At 31.7% G+C, this 17,148-nt stretch overlaps 2 protein-coding genes across 2 annotated transcripts; both read right to left on the bottom strand.

The window, feature by feature from the left end:
• Positions 1-39: 39 nt before the first annotated feature.
• LOC111704705 (NADH dehydrogenase [ubiquinone] 1 beta subcomplex subunit 9) lies at positions 40-9,322 on the bottom strand. Its single transcript, XM_023477026.1, has 9 exons — positions 9,259-9,322; positions 8,482-8,558; positions 7,421-7,529; positions 6,638-6,718; positions 4,810-5,060; positions 3,405-3,489; positions 2,565-2,615; positions 1,611-1,672; positions 40-175 (listed from the first exon to the last, which is right to left on the bottom strand). Exons 1-5 carry the CDS (start codon positions 9,313-9,315, stop codon positions 4,950-4,952), a joined length of 435 nt encoding a protein of 144 aa, XP_023332794.1. The 5' UTR covers positions 9,316-9,322; the 3' UTR covers positions 40-175; positions 1,611-1,672; positions 2,565-2,615; positions 3,405-3,489; positions 4,810-4,949.
• Positions 9,323-9,653: 331 nt separating this feature from the next.
• Positions 9,654-16,982, bottom strand: LOC111704704 (cyclin-Q). The gene is made up of 11 exons (XM_023477025.1): positions 16,573-16,982; positions 15,925-15,990; positions 15,027-15,151; positions 14,184-14,242; positions 13,250-13,319; positions 12,741-12,837; positions 11,125-11,177; positions 10,851-10,917; positions 10,498-10,590; positions 10,268-10,315; positions 9,654-9,816 (listed from the first exon to the last, which is right to left on the bottom strand). The coding sequence occupies exons 1-11, from the start codon at positions 16,618-16,620 to the stop codon at positions 9,697-9,699; spliced, it is 846 nt and encodes a 281-aa protein (XP_023332793.1). The 5' UTR covers positions 16,621-16,982; the 3' UTR covers positions 9,654-9,696.
• Positions 16,983-17,148: the final 166 nt, after the last annotated feature.

Raw genomic sequence — 17,148 nt, 5'->3', positions numbered from 1 at the left:
CAGCACTAAACTTATCTATTGAAAATAAAACAAAATTAGTTCCATGAACAAATTTATTTAAAGGTACACGTTTAATTCCATCTATTCCCAGGAGATTGTATTTTTCATCTGCGCAATACTATCTTCAACACGTGTAGGAGCCATCTTGGTTCCTTCAATTCGGGCTTTGCGCAATCTAAAAACAAAATGGTAGAATCAAATCATATTTGAGTTTTAGGGACGTTCTGATTCTGGTTTCCAAAACTAAAATGGGACTCAAACAACTGTGGAACATACACATGAAAGTTTAAACTCATATTTTAATTTTAAACCATCCAATGTGAAGTACAGTGAGCAAAGACCTAATTCAATTCATAATTTGATTTCTAAGCTACTGGTATCACTTGTTAGCTTTAAAACAATGTCAAATATACATAAAAATGTCGTCGTCCTTTTCCACCGTTTCCTGGACGTCCCACTGTTTACTAAATCGGTTTAGAATTATGGTTTCAGAGTGTTTCTTTATTATTTGTAACTAGCTGAAGTACCCGACGTTGCCCGTAAAAAAATGGAAAAAATTATATTGTTGAAAAAAAATCGAATTTCGTAGCTAATATATATACTAGCTTAAGGGCCCGGCGTTGTCCGTGAAATTTTAGAAACACTTGAAAAAAATGGAATTTTGAAAAAAATTGATTTTTTAAGCCAAGGGTTACCTAAAAAAAATTCAGCCATTTTGGCCGAGCCGTTTGGCCGGCTACAGCTTACATAAATATAAGAACGAAGAGCTTTATTATATAGATAAAACTAAAACAATGAGCAGTCTAAATCTATGTTGAAAGCTCTTAAATTTATTATAAAGAAAAAAGTCTTTTGAAGTCCTTCGAATATGTAAGGTAAGTGCTTATATAATACAAATCTATATCATAGCAGCTGGTGCGAAATAGTGACATAGTAGCTCCTCTAGTTTCGTTTATACACCGACAAAACAAAAGCTAAATTTTGTGTTAGATTTTAATTTAAAGGAACTGTAAAAGAAAATAGGGTGTAGGATAAAACCTGAGAATCTCAGGCGTTAAATGATACAAGAAGACATCTATCTGATGTTCCTGTCTCGAGAAATTGATATAAAACTGTGTCAAATTTATACGAAAATTCATATATATTCAATTTAGTATAAAAGTTGTGGTATTTAACAGAAAACAAATACGCAACCAATCTGAAAACGACGATATTCCACAGGAGCCTGAGAATCTCAGATTTGCTCCTATTATAGTTTTTATTTTTATTTTGAATTTTCAAAAGATATAATTGAAAACATTATTACATATAGTCCGTATTACGTCACCAGAACTTCAGCCAATGGCAGTGGAGTATACTGGTCACGTGATTTCCGTCTGTATCACGTGACACCGATACTGCACTGCCATTGGCTGAAGTTCTGGTGACGTAATACCGACTATACGGTCTTATATGTATCGTTCAACGCCTGAGATTCTCAGGTTTCATTCTATACCCCCTTTCATTTTTCCTTTACAGTATCTTTAACGTACAATTTACCTATATTTAAAGTATGTACTAAACATATATAAAAATAATAAATAGTGAATTAATGAATTAAATAAACTTACTTAAAAAGATATTGATCTGGTCTGAGATCTGTAGATTTTCTAGCTTCAATCCCAACCCTCTCCTAGTACAGTTGAATAGGTAGACAACATTTAAAGGTACTGTAGACGTAATTCCAAGTGGCCCTTCAGTCCATATACATAGAGTTACGTGTCTGATTAACAATGATACCTTTAGAACCTTTATACAGTCAAAAAAGACAGTTTGTTTTGAATCTTCATAACAAAAACAAATCTCAAAACCTGAAGAGGGTCCATTTTCAAAAATGTGGAACTAACCCCTTTTTTATTACTCTGTGAGGTTAGGAGAATCTTCAACACAACATTTTAAATGAGATAACTATTATCAATGTTTTTTACTCTTAAAGTGTAGTATTTTAAATTGCGGGTTCTCTTACAGTGAATACCAGATATATGAATACATAGCAAGAGTTTTTTATAATGTAGTATTACATATTTAAGATAAAATGCCGCGGAAAAACGAGTTTAATATTACCATATGAATTGCAATAATATTTCAGAGCTATATTAAACTCATTTTTCCGCGGCATTAGATCTTAAATATGTAATACGACATTACAAAAAACTCTTGCTATGTATTCATATGTCTGTTATTCACTGTATAAAAACGAGTCATTTGAAATTAAAACGACAGTCTACTGTATAAAATCTTACATATTCATTACACTATTTAAAATCATAACTTATGTCTAACTATTCCATAGCTAGATGGGTACCCAATATAGAAGCACTGATAAACAATTCCACGGATTCTATTTGACAAATCCTCTCACAAACTTTGAAAAAATCATTTTTCCCCAGAACATGAGACAAAGTTTTTAACAGTTTTTTCTTAACTTAGCTTGGAGGTTATCAGCCTGCAATTTGAGATACAATTATAAGAAAAAATCATTATTTGTTTTTTTTTAAAACAGTGATTTTAAACTAGTCACCGACCTGTTCAGGTGTCAGGTAGGGGCGAGTACATAATAAAGCATTTGTCTTCTCCTAAAAATATATAATATAATATAAATGTCGTGTAAAATTGATCGCCTTAGAAAGTAAAATAAAAGGGTCCAGAGGCCGAATTTAAAGAATTTGAGCCGCGGCTTAAATCCGCCAAAACTCGGTTTAAATTAAGCACCGGCTTAAATCTCGTAACATTTGATACAATTTAAGTGGAACCAAGTATATTTAACCGAGGTTGAAATTCAAACCGTCGCTCAAATTCTTTAAATTCGGCCTCAGTTCTATCTTTACTTTATTAGGTTCAGACAGAAATATAGGAAAAAATAAGTGATAAGTTTTATTTTTAATTATTTTGAAACATACAAGGTGTCCCACGAAACATAAAAATTGAGAGACGACATGAAAGTCGACTTTGATGTTTGAACTAATACGCAGTATACTTGCGTAACCCGAATTGGAAAAGTAAAACAATAATCACAACATACGACCCTAGTCCTGGTATTTCCAATATGTGGTCTGGCTTTTTTGAGATTACAATTTTGTTACAATCTTTGTTTTAATTCAATTAATTAAAATCTTAACGAAATTCTCAAAATCTTCAGTATCAGCTGAAGCACAAAAAGGCAGATTACATTTATAAAATGCCAGGACTAGACGAATTTTGAAATTGTTTTAAGATTTATTCATGTTTAAGTAGTTTGATGAATGAATGCCTTCAATTATTTCAAAGATTAAAGACGACCTTTAAGTTGTCTCCTAACTGTCATGCTTCGTGGGACACCCTGTAGTTTAAAAACAATGAAAAAACAATTTAAAATTGGAACCTACCCTATTAATATCCTTCTCTAGTGTGTTTAGATGCCAGGGCATAACCTTCCTCACCATTTGATGTTTTCCAGACCAAATATAACCACTAAACAATATTTACTGTGGTCAGTTGTACACTGTACAGCCCTAGTCAGCCCTATTCGGACACCGGAATTATATAAATTGATTGATAACTTCAAAGTCGTCTTTGACCTAAGAAGTAGCTTGCGGCATTCATTATAGAATACCTGATTTTAGCAATAGTTTGTTATGAAACAATAATTACAAAATAGTCAAGTACTGCCATTTCCAAAATGTGGTCTGCAATTTTCATGCTCTCAAAATACCAGAAATAATAAGAATTTCATATAAATTTAAATTTATTAGATGAAGCGATGAAAATGTCTTGTGCTGAAAGAAATCATTCCTGTCTACGGTAATTATAAAAGCGCAAAAATGGCAGACCACATTTTGGAAATGACAACTAGGTCTAATCTGTGATTATTGTTTTTATAAAAGATACAACTAAAATCAGGTTACCTATGTTGAATGCCGTAAACTATTTCTAAGGTCAAAGGCAAATTTGAAGTCATCGATCAAAATTTATTATTTTAGGTTATTTTGAATAGGACTAAATACAATACAATGCAATAAGTTTCAGCTTCCATACGCTTTTACTTTTGACTTTCAAAAATTGGTCGCAGCCCCCACCCCCTCCCCTCCCACAATTGAGGATTGAAGATTTCAAACTCAACATTGTTTTCAAGATGAAAATGATAATTGATCAGTTTAATGTTCAAATAGAATTCTTGGAATAAAATTCTAAATTTTAACAATTTGAACACGGGAAAATCTCAGATCAAAATCAAACTTTTAAATTGAATTGCCAAAAGTAAATAAAAATTCTTAGAAAATTTTAACATCAACAATTTGCAACGTATACTGATAATAATCAAAGTAAATCATGATCAAATCAAATTACGAAATGAAGGGATTGGGTTCAGTTATACAGACCAGATCGTTTCAATTCTTCACAACAACAAGGTTCTATTTTAGTCAAACTTTATCATTTTAATCATGTTTTCAGAAATAATTCAAAACGACCAAACTTCAATGACTAATTTCGAATTTAAAAATTTAAAAATTTCGTTAAAAATTCATTTTAGGAAATCCACCAATGAATTCATTATTGGAAATCCACCAATGAATTCATTATTGGAAATCCACCAATGAATTCATTGTTGGAAATCCACCAATGAATTCATTATTGGAAATCCACCAATGAATCATTGTTGGAAATCCACCAATGAAAACAGAAAAATCTGCAAAACTTTCCAGATTTTTGATGTATGGCCGGTGGGATTTCAAAGCTAAAATCAGTATAATTGAGAAATTACTAAACCATAAAATATTGCAAAGTGCTCACTTAGGTCTCTTTTTTGGCCAGGCGAGTAAGATCTGTGTCAGACGCATGTTTGTTCTGAAAAGAATAAATCTATCAAGTAAAGACTACAACTGAAAGTCCTGTTCTAGGTATACAGGCGTATTCTGATTCATTTACTAGGTTTATACAACAAGGGGTTCAGTTTGATATTTCTTGGTGAGGGATTTCTCAAAATATTCTTCATATTCCTTCTTCAAAGTTTCGCGTCGCTCGAAGAAATCTCTCATCATAACCTAAATAGATAAGATAGTTATAATGTTAAAGGGATTCATTTTACAAAGTGTCAGGTCGGACTATTCCTCATTAATCTATGGAAAAACTTTTAACCGTTGAACACTTTCTTTAAACGGTTTTTTATTAAAAAAATATTAATCTGCTCTTCCTAATTTTCTAGATGTGACAGAAAATACAAATTTTCTTTCCAATATTTTGAAAACCGCTTTCAACGTGAAATATACATAAGTAACGGATCAGCCGTGTTGAATTCACACTGTACACAGAGGTTTGCAAGAATTAACAAGGTATTCGATAGACTTACACACTCGATTAACAGAAAAAGGTTTTAATGGTACCGTTGTAAATCGGATATTGCCCTCTTTGCGTGGAGAGTCACTTGAAATTACGCTTAGAATTAGATTAGAAACCGAGCTTTGCCCGGCGTTTTCTCTATGAAAATCAACCCACTCAAATTTTTAACTAAGCTATGAAAATCGGTCAAAGAGTTCATAAGTTATGACATCCAAACCAACAGACAAACAGAGATTACTACTTTAATTTTATCAGAGTGTCCCTAAAAATGGTATGCTAACGGGTTATATAGCCTTTTCTACATTAAAGATATAAAATTTGGACTTTTTCTGGAGGAATCTTTTTCTTTTCTTTTTTGACCCGAAGTCTTGTTTTGGGACCAGAAAACTGGGGGTATTTAAATCTACACCTGAATAATATCTACTTAAAGTTCTTATCAAACTGCGTTGTATTTCAAGACAAAAAATTAAACAAATTCTTGGGATTTATTTATTCAAAGGTTTTTAAAATCCATTGTCCTAAGACGACGTTATGAATTGTTAACATATTAAAAAATATTCTATTTTATTAGTGGTCCAGTCAGATGAAAAGTATTTCAACAAGTATTTTTCTAAAGAATCAATTTTTGTTTAAGATATAAACAATTTGAATAGAAATCGAAGAGACCAAAATCATCTATCAGGAACTTAAAAGGAACGAAGGCTTAATTTCAATTAGGTGACATATGTCATCGATCCATAAGTGTCCCCTTAAAACCTTCGTCTGATAATTTTCTCTCATTGCTTCTGTAGCAACAAATCCGCAAGTCATTTTTATAGAAAAAATATTCAATATTTCCACCAATTTTAGTCCAATAAATGTTTAAAGGGTACCGTTGTGAATCAAATATTCCAATTCACTTAAAATTACGTTTAAAGTTCCTTTAAGAACCAACATTTTTATTTAAAAATTAGATAAAAAAACTGTTCCTAAGACATCTCTGTTCAATAATATGAAGGATTCCAAGAAGAATCGAAAATCTATAATCCTAAAAACGATCGGAACTTTTTTAGACAATTTCCAATATCCCTCTATTTAACGGCACCCTTTAGAACTTAAGCTGATCAACAATGTAGAAGATATTGTCATTGAAAAAATAAATTTACAAAGTTAAAATATAAAAATCTTATTCATTCTTTATCATACAGAGCTTTAAAGGGTGCCGTTCTGAATCAACTATGCCGTTTACAAAAAAAAAGATTAGTTGAAATTTCGTTCACAATCTCTTTAAATGGTGATATACCTTCTCCCAAGGATGATATTGATCAAATAGATAATCCAGATGAGTGTGTTCTCTTCTGTAGCAGATACCTCCTGCATCGTTCTATACAGAATAGAGATTTCATTTTAATATTTCAGGATATATGGATGGGTGTCCAAAAAAGGAGATCGGAGCCATAATTTTTGAACTGTTCATTCTTGAGGGATCCTATTTTCTAAAAAAATTGTATACGAATGATTGAAATATGGTTGCCATTGAAGACAATGCATTAATCCAAAAACCCTTTTCACTTTTTTTGCGACATCTTTTGTGCGTTATTGAAGACGCAACAAAACTTTGGTTAAAATTTTATTTAACATTTTTACAAATTTTAATGTATATGGATAGTGGATATTGATTCATTCGTTAGAGTCCAAGAAAACTATAAATAAACTAAGTTCCTAAGACGATAGGTCAACATTCTAACTCTTTTAACTGAAATTTAAAATTTGCCTGTGTTCACTGTTGATTGTTCCCTTGCATCAAAATTTATGAAAATCAATCGAGTCTTTGCCACAAACTCTGAATATCCATCCAATGCAATCACTATATCTTAGCAACCCAATGTCATAGACCTTAGACATTTCAAACTATGACTCTTGTTAGATCAAATAATCTAATAATCTAAATTAATGGATTAGAAAGTTTGATTTTGTGACAAAGACTCAATTCCTGAAGAGATTTCCTAAATGTAACCTGGCGTTGATTGCTTTATAATTCTAAAAATTAACAACGCTGTGCACCCCTTGGTTCCCCCTAGTCTACCTTAAAGATGATAGGATCACTATGCTGCTTCTCCCACAGTTCATGTTTAGCTTCCTCCAACCTTGCAGCATTCACTCTCATATCCTTCTCATTCCTAGTCTCATCAAACCTATAAAAGAGTTCATGTTTAGCTTCCTCCAACCTTGCAGCAGTCACTCTCATATCCTTCTCATTCCTAGTCTCATCAAACCTATACAATAACTCGTGTTAATCCTTCTAATTCCTAGTTTCATCAATCCTATACAAGAGCTCATGTTTTGTCTTATCAAACCAAGAAGAGGGTTCATAATATTTTCCTCTTCTCATGGCATTTATCCCTCTTATTCAAAGTCTCATGGGTAATGATTGAAACCTACTCATGAGTTCATGAAATATACCTCTTATTGTAGTATTTTTCCTTCTCAATTCCTAGTTTCGTAAAACCTATAATCTATAAGTCTAGATATAAAGTTGTCTGTTAGTTTGTTTGTTTGTCCTATCATAACTCAGGAACCCCATGGCCGATTTGCCTTAAATTTGAATTGAGGAACTCGTTCTCAGCGTCGTATTGAGATTCTAAATAGAGTGTGTCGACTTATATTGGGAAATAATAGCTAAAATCGTAATTTACGACCAAGTGCGGGTAAACGGCGGGAGTAACTCTGGGCAACTTTGGGTTCCCAAGCTAGTACAAGATAAATCTACAATTATCCCTCCAAACTGTGATATTAAATACAAAATAATTATCGTTTTTATCAACTCTAAAATTTTAAATTTTGTAATTAAAAAAGCTTCCAGGGTTACCGAAATATATTAGGAAAGTAGATTCTATCTTATTGAATAAATTCTGAATATAATTTTAACCCATTTCAAATCACTAACGTTGCTAATAGCAATTAAGCTAATGTAGAAATATGTAAACTGAACTTAAAACTAAAATAAAAAAGTTTAACTTAATTTTGAAACTTCTAAGTCATTAAATCATTTTATCTTTTCCACAAAACTGAGTTTCAAATTGTTTCTCTGAAAATATGTTCCCCTGACTTCTGCATAACTTTACATAAAAACTGCCTAGTGCCTACCTGGCTCGAAGAACTGTTGCATTAAACCTATGCTCAGCTTTACCCAGAGTCCAATTCTCAGTGGAACGAAGAGCAGCCTGAAGAATACAAATACATTTTTAACAAATCTATTCCCAGTAAAATGCTGAAAGATATGAACCTTGAATGATGAAGGTGCTATTCCCTTTGAAAAATTAAAACTATTTAAAAATACTGTAAGCGTAATTTCAAGTGACCTTCCATTAAAGAAGTGGCATGCTCGATTTACAACGATATACTCTTTAAACCTTTGTTTGATCAAGAATTTCGTGGATTTTCTTATTTCTACATAGAAAGTTAAGTGCCAAGAACCGCGCAAGTGTACACTAGCACGGAGTGTACAGTGTACACTGTAACCTCGAGTCTCCCTGCGCTCATATTTTGCTATAAGAATGCGGTTATCTACCTCATCGTTATTCCGACATAGGTTTACAGGGTACCGTTGTGAATCGGACACGTCACTCTATACATCAAAAGTCACTTGAAATTACGCAACAGTCACTGTAACTATTATTTATATTACGTAGGGACCGATTATAATGTTACAAAAACAACTAACAAGCCCCTTTATTTATATTAAAGAAGTCCCTTCAACAGGTAAAATAATTTTTAATACTTGGTAAAGCTCAAGCTCACTTCTTAATATATAATTAACAAAAGATTTCTCTCTTAACGGACATTTAGGAAAATGTGAATTTATTGAAGGAGTCTGTACCCCANAACTGGAAAACTCCTTAATTGCATTTAATTATGCCTTACCTTGTATAATCTGCAAACCTTCTGAGCATGGGTCAATATCTCCTTAGGTCCACTCATGATTCTTCTGGAAATATAACAAATAAACAAAACTAATGGGCTTTGTGGACAAAGGAACAAAATACAAAATGCGTTGAAAATGCACAGAATATTTTACATGAGAGGAAAACATTTTCGAACTTATTTAAACAATAAGTATGATGATGATATTGATAATTATGATGAAACTATTGATGGATAATGGATATATTTGATTGATGGATTGCTGTGAGCTAAATATGTTTGATTGATTAATTGCTCTGAACTATATATGTTTGATTGATGGATTGCTATGAGCATGATATATTTAATTGATGATTCCTATGAGCTAGATATATTTTATTGGTTGGTTGCTATGATTTTGATATATCTGATTGATTGCTATGAGCTTGATATGTTTGATTATGAGCAGGTTATTTTTGATGAGATAGGTTCAAGTGCAGCAGCTTCCTTGTTGTACACCTCTATACTCCTTGTCATCACTTCCCACAGCTTCTCCTTAGTGGCCTTCTTACTCAGTATCTGAACATATATTTATTATACGTGTTCTCAGGTGTACATGCTTTTATTTGTGGGCTTGACAAATTAGTTTATTCCCCTTCCCCTAAATTAGAAAATAACCATAACATGTAAAAACATAAATAATATTTATAAAATAAATATCTAAAGCAGTGATTGTAACATGAAAAGTATGAGGCCTAGAAAAAAGTATACACCTTGAAATATAGCTATCCAATATAAACTTGATTGTGAAAATTAAACGAAATTTAATCCCTCAGATCCAAAACCCCCAACTGCAAAGTTTGTTTTGGAACACCCTGTATGTACTGGAAGGAGGGGGGCGGCATTAATATTTTCCGGGAAATTTCTGTGTAATACGTCTTTGAGTGGTACCATTTCAATTATTTATATTCTTAGGAAATTACCAAAACGTGATCCTAACATAAATAATATTTATAAAATTATATCCGACCTTAAACCAAGCTTTTTCTCCACTCTCAATACCATTCATCAACGGTATCTATATTAACCAATATTCTATTAAAATAATAAAATAATTAATTAGAGTTTATAACAAGAAAACATCCATTGTTTAATTCAAACAATGAAAAAAAATGATTGTTGAAAAATATTGAACAGAATTTGTTCTCATGGTATTTTTTAAAATTAATTAATTGATTAATTGATTAATCGATTAAGTTCCTGAATTCCATATATTTCTAGAGTGAGCTGTATTATACCCAGAGCAGTAATGGATGGATCTGTACTAAGAACATGCGGATCATGGTACAGGTCCTTAATAATAATAAGAAAATATAGTAAATAGAGATTAGAGAATAGTTTCAGAAACTAGTGAAGAACGTAAATAAAATAGATGTACATATACCATTATAGTGTACGTTTACCCAGTTCAGTTTACCTGTACCCTGTTCAGTGTACCTGTACCCTGTTCAGTGTACCTGTACCCTGTTCAGTGTACCTGTACCCTGTTCAGAATACCTTTTCCTATTTAGTGTACCTGTCCCTGTTTAATGTACCTGTACCTGTACCTGTACCTGTAATAGCTTCCATGATGTCTCTGCTAAAGGATATTTATCCCAGTCCTCAGCGCTCATCCAATCTCTATTCTCGTCAAACAAATTAAAATCAAAATCAAAATCAAGATTTATTAACTTCAAATCGTCTAATTAAATAATTTTCTTACAATGGAAAAATAGCAAAATTGAATATGGGTATTTTCGGGTTTAAAATTTAACTCGCCGAAATCGACGAGTGATTTTTTACCATTTATTCAAAAAAAACAAATTTAATTCTAGATGATTAGTGTTCCTAATAGAGCTGAGGTAATGAAGAAGGTACTTGTGCGGGTGAATAAACCGAACCTAAATAATAAAAATCTTCTAGGTTTCGGAAATGATCATAGCGCAAGCTTTTCCACGGGCGTATACTGGGATAAGGGTTGGAGGATAAGCCCCCCTGGATCAGTGAAACCTATGGTTTACAGACGGTTTCAAATTTTCTAAGATCCCCTGGAAAGAAAATAATCTTAGCTTCATCTGGAAAAATATCTGTTTAAGCCCCTGAAGAATTCATACATTTTGAACAAATTTGAATCAGAATATCGTTAAAACTTATTGGATTTTCTGTTTTTCTTGGGAGGATTTCAACCTTTTTCAAAATTTGCCAGTTCTGTATATATTTTCGGACAAATTTTTTTAAAAATAGTTGGGAAAATGTTCATTGCTTTCCAAAATTTCATAAAAATTTATCAAAATTGAATGAATCTTATTTTATTCTCGAATCTTATTAACTGTACAATTAGCTATAAAATTATAGCTCAATATATTTGTCAAAAATGTTTTTTCATACACAATAACTCTTGTAATTATTTCATGTAAATTTTGTTAAACCAAATAACCTTACGAAAATAAAAATATTTCGTTTTAAAAAATTGAATGAGACATAACAAAAAATGTTAGCCAATTATTTTCATTTTTGAAGTAAGAACGTCAGTTCTAAGGTTATAATTTGATAAAATTAACAGCAATCCACTCTTATTTTTGGCGGATTTTTAAATATACCTCATTTAATTTTAATTCATTTTTATGAGACAGTAAACATTGTCACATTTTACTTTTTTATGCGTAAAATCCGAACAAAACGAAAATCTGAATTTATCTTTGTTCTCTCAGATCGCCGCCTGGTGAAAGGGTCATTAAAGGGACAGTAAAGGAAAAATGAAAGGGGGTATAGACTGAAAGCTAATCACTTTAGCTCTCGATCGCGACCCATGAAAGTTTTATCAGATGTTCCTATCTCGAGAAATTGATTTACAACTGTGTCAAATTTATACGAAAATTAATATATATACAATTTTGTATAAAAGTAGTGGGTTTAAATAGATTAAATTCAGCAAATATGCAACCAATCTGAAAACGATAATATCCCCGAGAAAGCTAATTATTACTTAGGTTTACTCCAATTCTAATTTTATATTTGTTATTTCTATTTTTAATAGATTTAATCCATAATATCATTTACACGTCCGAATTGCTTGACCAGAAAATCCACCAATGACAGTGCAGTAAAGTGGTCACGTGATACAGGCAGAGACACGTGATCAGTATACTGCTCTGCCATTGGTGATAGTTCTGGTCACGTGATTTAAGTTTAAGATTTTCTAAATTTTACATATATGAACTTTCGTATGATTTTAACACAGTTTTATATCAATTTCTCGAGACAGAAACATCAGATAAAACTTTCATGGGTCGCGATCAAGAGCTAAAGTGATCAGCTTTCAGCCTATACCCCCTTTCATTTTTCCTTTACTGTCCCTTTAAACATGATCCCCTACTCGTTCCATGCCATACAATTTTGAATACTAAGGGTGATTCATTTGTTTCTTTATTTTTGCAAACAATCTCTTTATGTGGAGTTCCTACCTGAAACCCAACCATCCTAAGGACGAACAGTTCTGTCTGGACGATAGCATCTCTGATGTTCCAATATTCGTCCCCTAGAGCCAAGGGTTCTAGAGTTCTAGAACAAATAAATTTAGCTGGAGTGTTAAAAAATGGTAGTGTAAAAAAGAATATTGTTTTCTAGCTTGAGAACCCAGCCCTGCCAAGGTTACTAAGGTTGCCGGGAAACTAAATTCTCTCTAATAAAGTGGACCTACTCAAATTAGAATCTCAAAACCAAGATAAAAACATTTTCTTGAATCTCCCGAGTTCAACAGTTATAATTTGAGGCAAATCGGTCCATGAAATGTCCAGACATTTAAAAATATTTATCCAATTTATTAGGATTCTAAGAATGTCTTGTGTTATCTTCACTTATATAAGCGTTGGTATTGCCATAGTTCTTTGTAAAGAATAATCAGGGGGGGGGGAGAATAATGGCTGAATAAAGTAAACTGAAGGCATAATTGTTAAAGAAACTGGTTAATTACCTGTGAAGGACAGCATGGACAACATTTATAACATCCCGAAGTTTCAGATGATCATCTTCTACTTTACCACCTACAGACATATATTTTTATAAACTGAGGATTCAAAGGGACTGATCTTGTAATTTCAGGTGATAATCTTCTACTTTACCACCTACAGACATATATTTTTATAAACTGAGTATTTAAAGGGACTGATCTTGTAATTTCAGGTGATCATCTTCTACTTTACCAACTACAAACATATACTTTTATAAACTGAGTATTTAAAGGGACTGATCTTGTAATTTCAGGTGATCATCTTCTACTTTACCAACTACAAACATATATTTTTATAAACTGAGTATTTAAAGGGAATGTTGTGATTTCAAGAGATCCTCAATCTAAAAAAGGAGAGGCATGCCCGATTCACGGAGGTTCCATTCAACCCTATTTCTGATCAATAATGTACAAGATGTCATCGTTTTTAATCAATTGAAAATAGATTAATTTTGACAGTTTACTTGATTGTTTTTGTAAGCAGAAATCCGTAAATTACTTGTGAGAAGCCCCAATTTGATATAGTTGAACAAAGAAAAAAAAGATAACCAGGCTGCCCATAAGTGAGAAGGCTTTATTATCTATTGTAACTCCATTTTTAAAGAATTTTGAGTAACCCTGCATCTAGACTATGAGTGGCATATTCGATTCTTAACCTTTAACTTTTTGTTGAATACTGGCAATTTCTTTTATTATCTGTGCAGCATGAATCCGCAATTTTGAGAAACTTCAATTAAAAATAAATCATCAATGATTTTATAATACATTAAGAACATTTAATTAATGCTTGATTAGACCGCTGTTGAAAGGTACCACTGTAAATCGGAAATTCCACTCTAAACATGGAAAATACCTTGAAATGTTGCCTACAGTCCCTGTAATATATATATGTATTTACCTAGATATATACAGGTTCCTGCCACCAGGTAAGGATCATAATCCAGTATGTTTGCACAACTAACAGAACAACAAATAAAAATTTAGATAGTTGAACCACATAGGCTCGCCTCCTATTTAAATTAGTAAAATCAAAGGCACAACTGGGAAGGAAGAAAGAAATGAGGGGGGGGGGGGTGGACACTGGACAGACACACTCCCTAAGTTTTAAATAGAGATTGATAAATGGGGTAGGGATAGCATTACACTCCAGTAGTGGATAGATGGTCAAAAAGAGATGTGAAGAGATGGAAACTCATCATGTTTTAGCCTTAGAAAGATGAATCTTTTGTGCACTTGTTTGATAGAAATGCTCAATTCTATCTTGCTCCGGTCCAAAGTTAATCTTTTTGTGCGTGCAAAATTAATTCACAAGTGCAAGCTTACTTTAATGTTGTAGAAATCCGATAAATAAAATAGTTATTCGGCTTGTATGTGAAATGGACGTTATTAGGCAGTTTAATACTAAAATTTGAAAACCAGAACAACATGTTTAATATTATTAATAAATCTACCTCCCTCTTATCATCTTAAGTTTTATAATCGTTACTGAATCAGTTTTGATTCCTTCAATAATAAACCAAATTGGATTTTGGTTAAAAATAAATTTTTAGACGTTTGAATTCTTTGAAAAATTATTCCGTGCGTTGTTTGGTGTTGATTCTTGGATATTATCCACTGTGATAAGTTTTCATTACTGACCGTTAGGTGGCACCAAAGTTAGTTATATGCTTTCCGATACAAATGATAGTATACCTTTATTCTATTGTTAGTAAACTTAACTCAAGTAAGATAAAAAGTTTACCTGAAAAACTTATGGAATAAGCATGCAGCCGTAGCTGAAGTGATGCACTTGGCTTCCAGCTTCTTACAGCATTCAAGGATAAAATGTGTTACAATATAATGAGTACTTCCTCGCATATAGTCAACCTAGAGATTAGCAGTTAGTCTGAATAGCACGAAGTGATAGGTCAGTTGAAAAGGATCTTATAGTAAAGGACAACTATCAAAAGAACATAAGAAACCATTGGAATCTCTAAGGAAAACGAGACCGGAGGAATCAAAGCGTAAGAGAGATTTGGGAGATCATTCGAATGATGAGGGCTCAATGATACTTACAGAGAATGGTGTCCAAGACACTTGAATCGATGCATTCAAAATTAGACCAGACAGGACGGAAAGAATATTTTTGAATTGTACTAATAATTGCTTTTAAACATTTTTTTCTTCTCTAGAAATGTTTATTAAATCAACATGTAAATATAAGTACAATGAATTTATTCCTGAAAATTCTTTAATTTGATGATATAGTGACTAGTGACTAGATTACATTGGGAAATGAATTGTTGGTTAATATAATATTAAAGTAATGTAACTTAATTAGACATACAGAAAGCCATGATCGAAAGACTCGGAATAAATTTACTTTTAATAAAACAACTTTAAAATCTAATTTTACAAATATGATTGATGAAACTAAAATCACTAAATAGCCCTAGTCCTGCCATTTCAAAAATGTGGTCTTCCTTTTATTGAGCATTGAAAATTGCCAGAGATATATATACCTAAACCATTTTATATAAAATTATGTTTAGTATTATGTGAAATGAAATCTCAATAGTAAAAATAATAATAATTAATCATGATTATGAATTAAAAAATTACAAAAGAATACAAGTTTGGAAAAATTAATGATTTTCTACCTGTTTCTCTATTAATCCCTCATCCTTATCATCTCCTAGAGTTATCAGAGGTCTTCCAAATATAACCTGACAAATATAAATATACAGCATTTACAAATAATCGCAATTTGTCCTGTCTGATCGATCATAACTCAGGAACCCGCTGACCAATTTGGCTCTATTATCACCTGGGGAACACAGTAGAACTAAGCAAATATTTTTAGCCTAGTTTAAACTTAGGCCGAGTGAGTTGTCTTTTGAAGAGAAAATGTTTCCAGGCAAAGCTATTACATTATAAATATAAAGGGTTACACATAATTTGTTTACTTTTTCCTTTAACAATAATGGTTTCATACAGCTTTTAACTACTTATGTTGTCATATCATCAATATTTTAAAAGACTTAATTCAAAACCGAATACCAAATATAACTTTCAGAATAAATGAGTTAAAAAATTTAGGTCCTCATTAAAGTCTCATCCTTTAAAATAATCCTGATAAAATTTACATATTCATATAGTCTTGTTTAAATAGATCAAGATATATATATATATATAAAAATTGGAAGAATTTGAAAATTGGACTTAAGTAAAACATGCAAAGATGATGATACAAAAATAAATATCTTTCATAAAATAAAATACATGAAAATTCGAGAACTAATGTTCACCTGTTGGGCCGCGTTTATATCTGGCGGGGCACTTCCATTGTAATTCATTTTTGGACCGCCCTGTATTTTATATACTCAAATACTTTTCTGGCAGGACACCCTGTCTTCTTTTTTATCTGTAATTAGTTTAAACTTTGGTTTAGTTTTCATACAAAACATACAAATTCAGACATCAAGGATTAATATACAAGATAATGTTTAAGTTAAAGGGGTTGGATATTTAGATAAAATCAATTGACGTCAGATAATCAGAAAATCTTGGAAATATTTTCATCCTTTGTTAAAAGTTCCAAAAATATCTTAACAGAGGAATCATTTTTCGTAGAACATCTTCACAATATCAAAAGATTAATGCTAGGTAACATCTTGTTAAAAATTGTTTTCATTTTATCATAAAAATTTAAAATTATCTATAAATAATTTAAAATTTTTTAAGATAACAATTAATAAGGGTTAGCGAGCGGTAGGTTGGTTTGTTTTGTAAAATCACTTAACTGTACAGTGTACATTGTTCAACTAGCGTACAGTGTACATTGTACAATGTACAGTGTACACTGTACACTATACTCTGTACAA

The sequence above is a fragment of the Eurytemora carolleeae genome, unplaced genomic scaffold, assembly GCF_000591075.1.
Source record: "Eurytemora carolleeae unplaced genomic scaffold, Eaff_2.0 scaffold627, whole genome shotgun sequence".
Taxonomy (NCBI): domain Eukaryota; kingdom Metazoa; phylum Arthropoda; class Copepoda; order Calanoida; family Temoridae; genus Eurytemora; species Eurytemora carolleeae.
The sequence above is the reverse complement of the archived record's forward strand: the minus strand, read 5'-3'. Positions and strand labels throughout refer to the sequence as shown.

Excerpts from the sequence above, each read along its gene's own strand:
- LOC111704705 (XM_023477026.1), bottom strand. The coding sequence starts at position 9,315 with ATGAGTGGACCTAAGGAGATATTGACCCATGCTCAGAAGGTTTGCAGA. Across the intron at positions 7,530-8,481 it reads GCAACAGTTCTTCGAGCCAG|GTTTGATGAGACTAGGAATG; the intron begins GTAGGCACTAGG and ends ACTCTTTTATAG. Across the intron at positions 6,719-7,420 it reads GTGATCCTATCATCTTTAAG|AACGATGCAGGAGGTATCTG; the intron begins GTAGACTAGGGG and ends TATTCTGTATAG.
- LOC111704704 (XM_023477025.1), bottom strand. The coding sequence starts at position 16,620 with ATGAATTACAATGGAAGTGCCCCGCCAGATATAAACGCGGCCCAACAG. Across the intron at positions 14,243-15,026 it reads TTATTCCATAAGTTTTTCAG|TTGTGCAAACATACTGGATT; the intron begins GTAAACTTTTTA and ends TTGTTCTGTTAG. Across the intron at positions 10,591-10,850 it reads CATCATGGAAGCTATTACAG|GACCTGTACCATGATCCGCA; the intron begins GTACAGGTACAG and ends ATTATTATTAAG.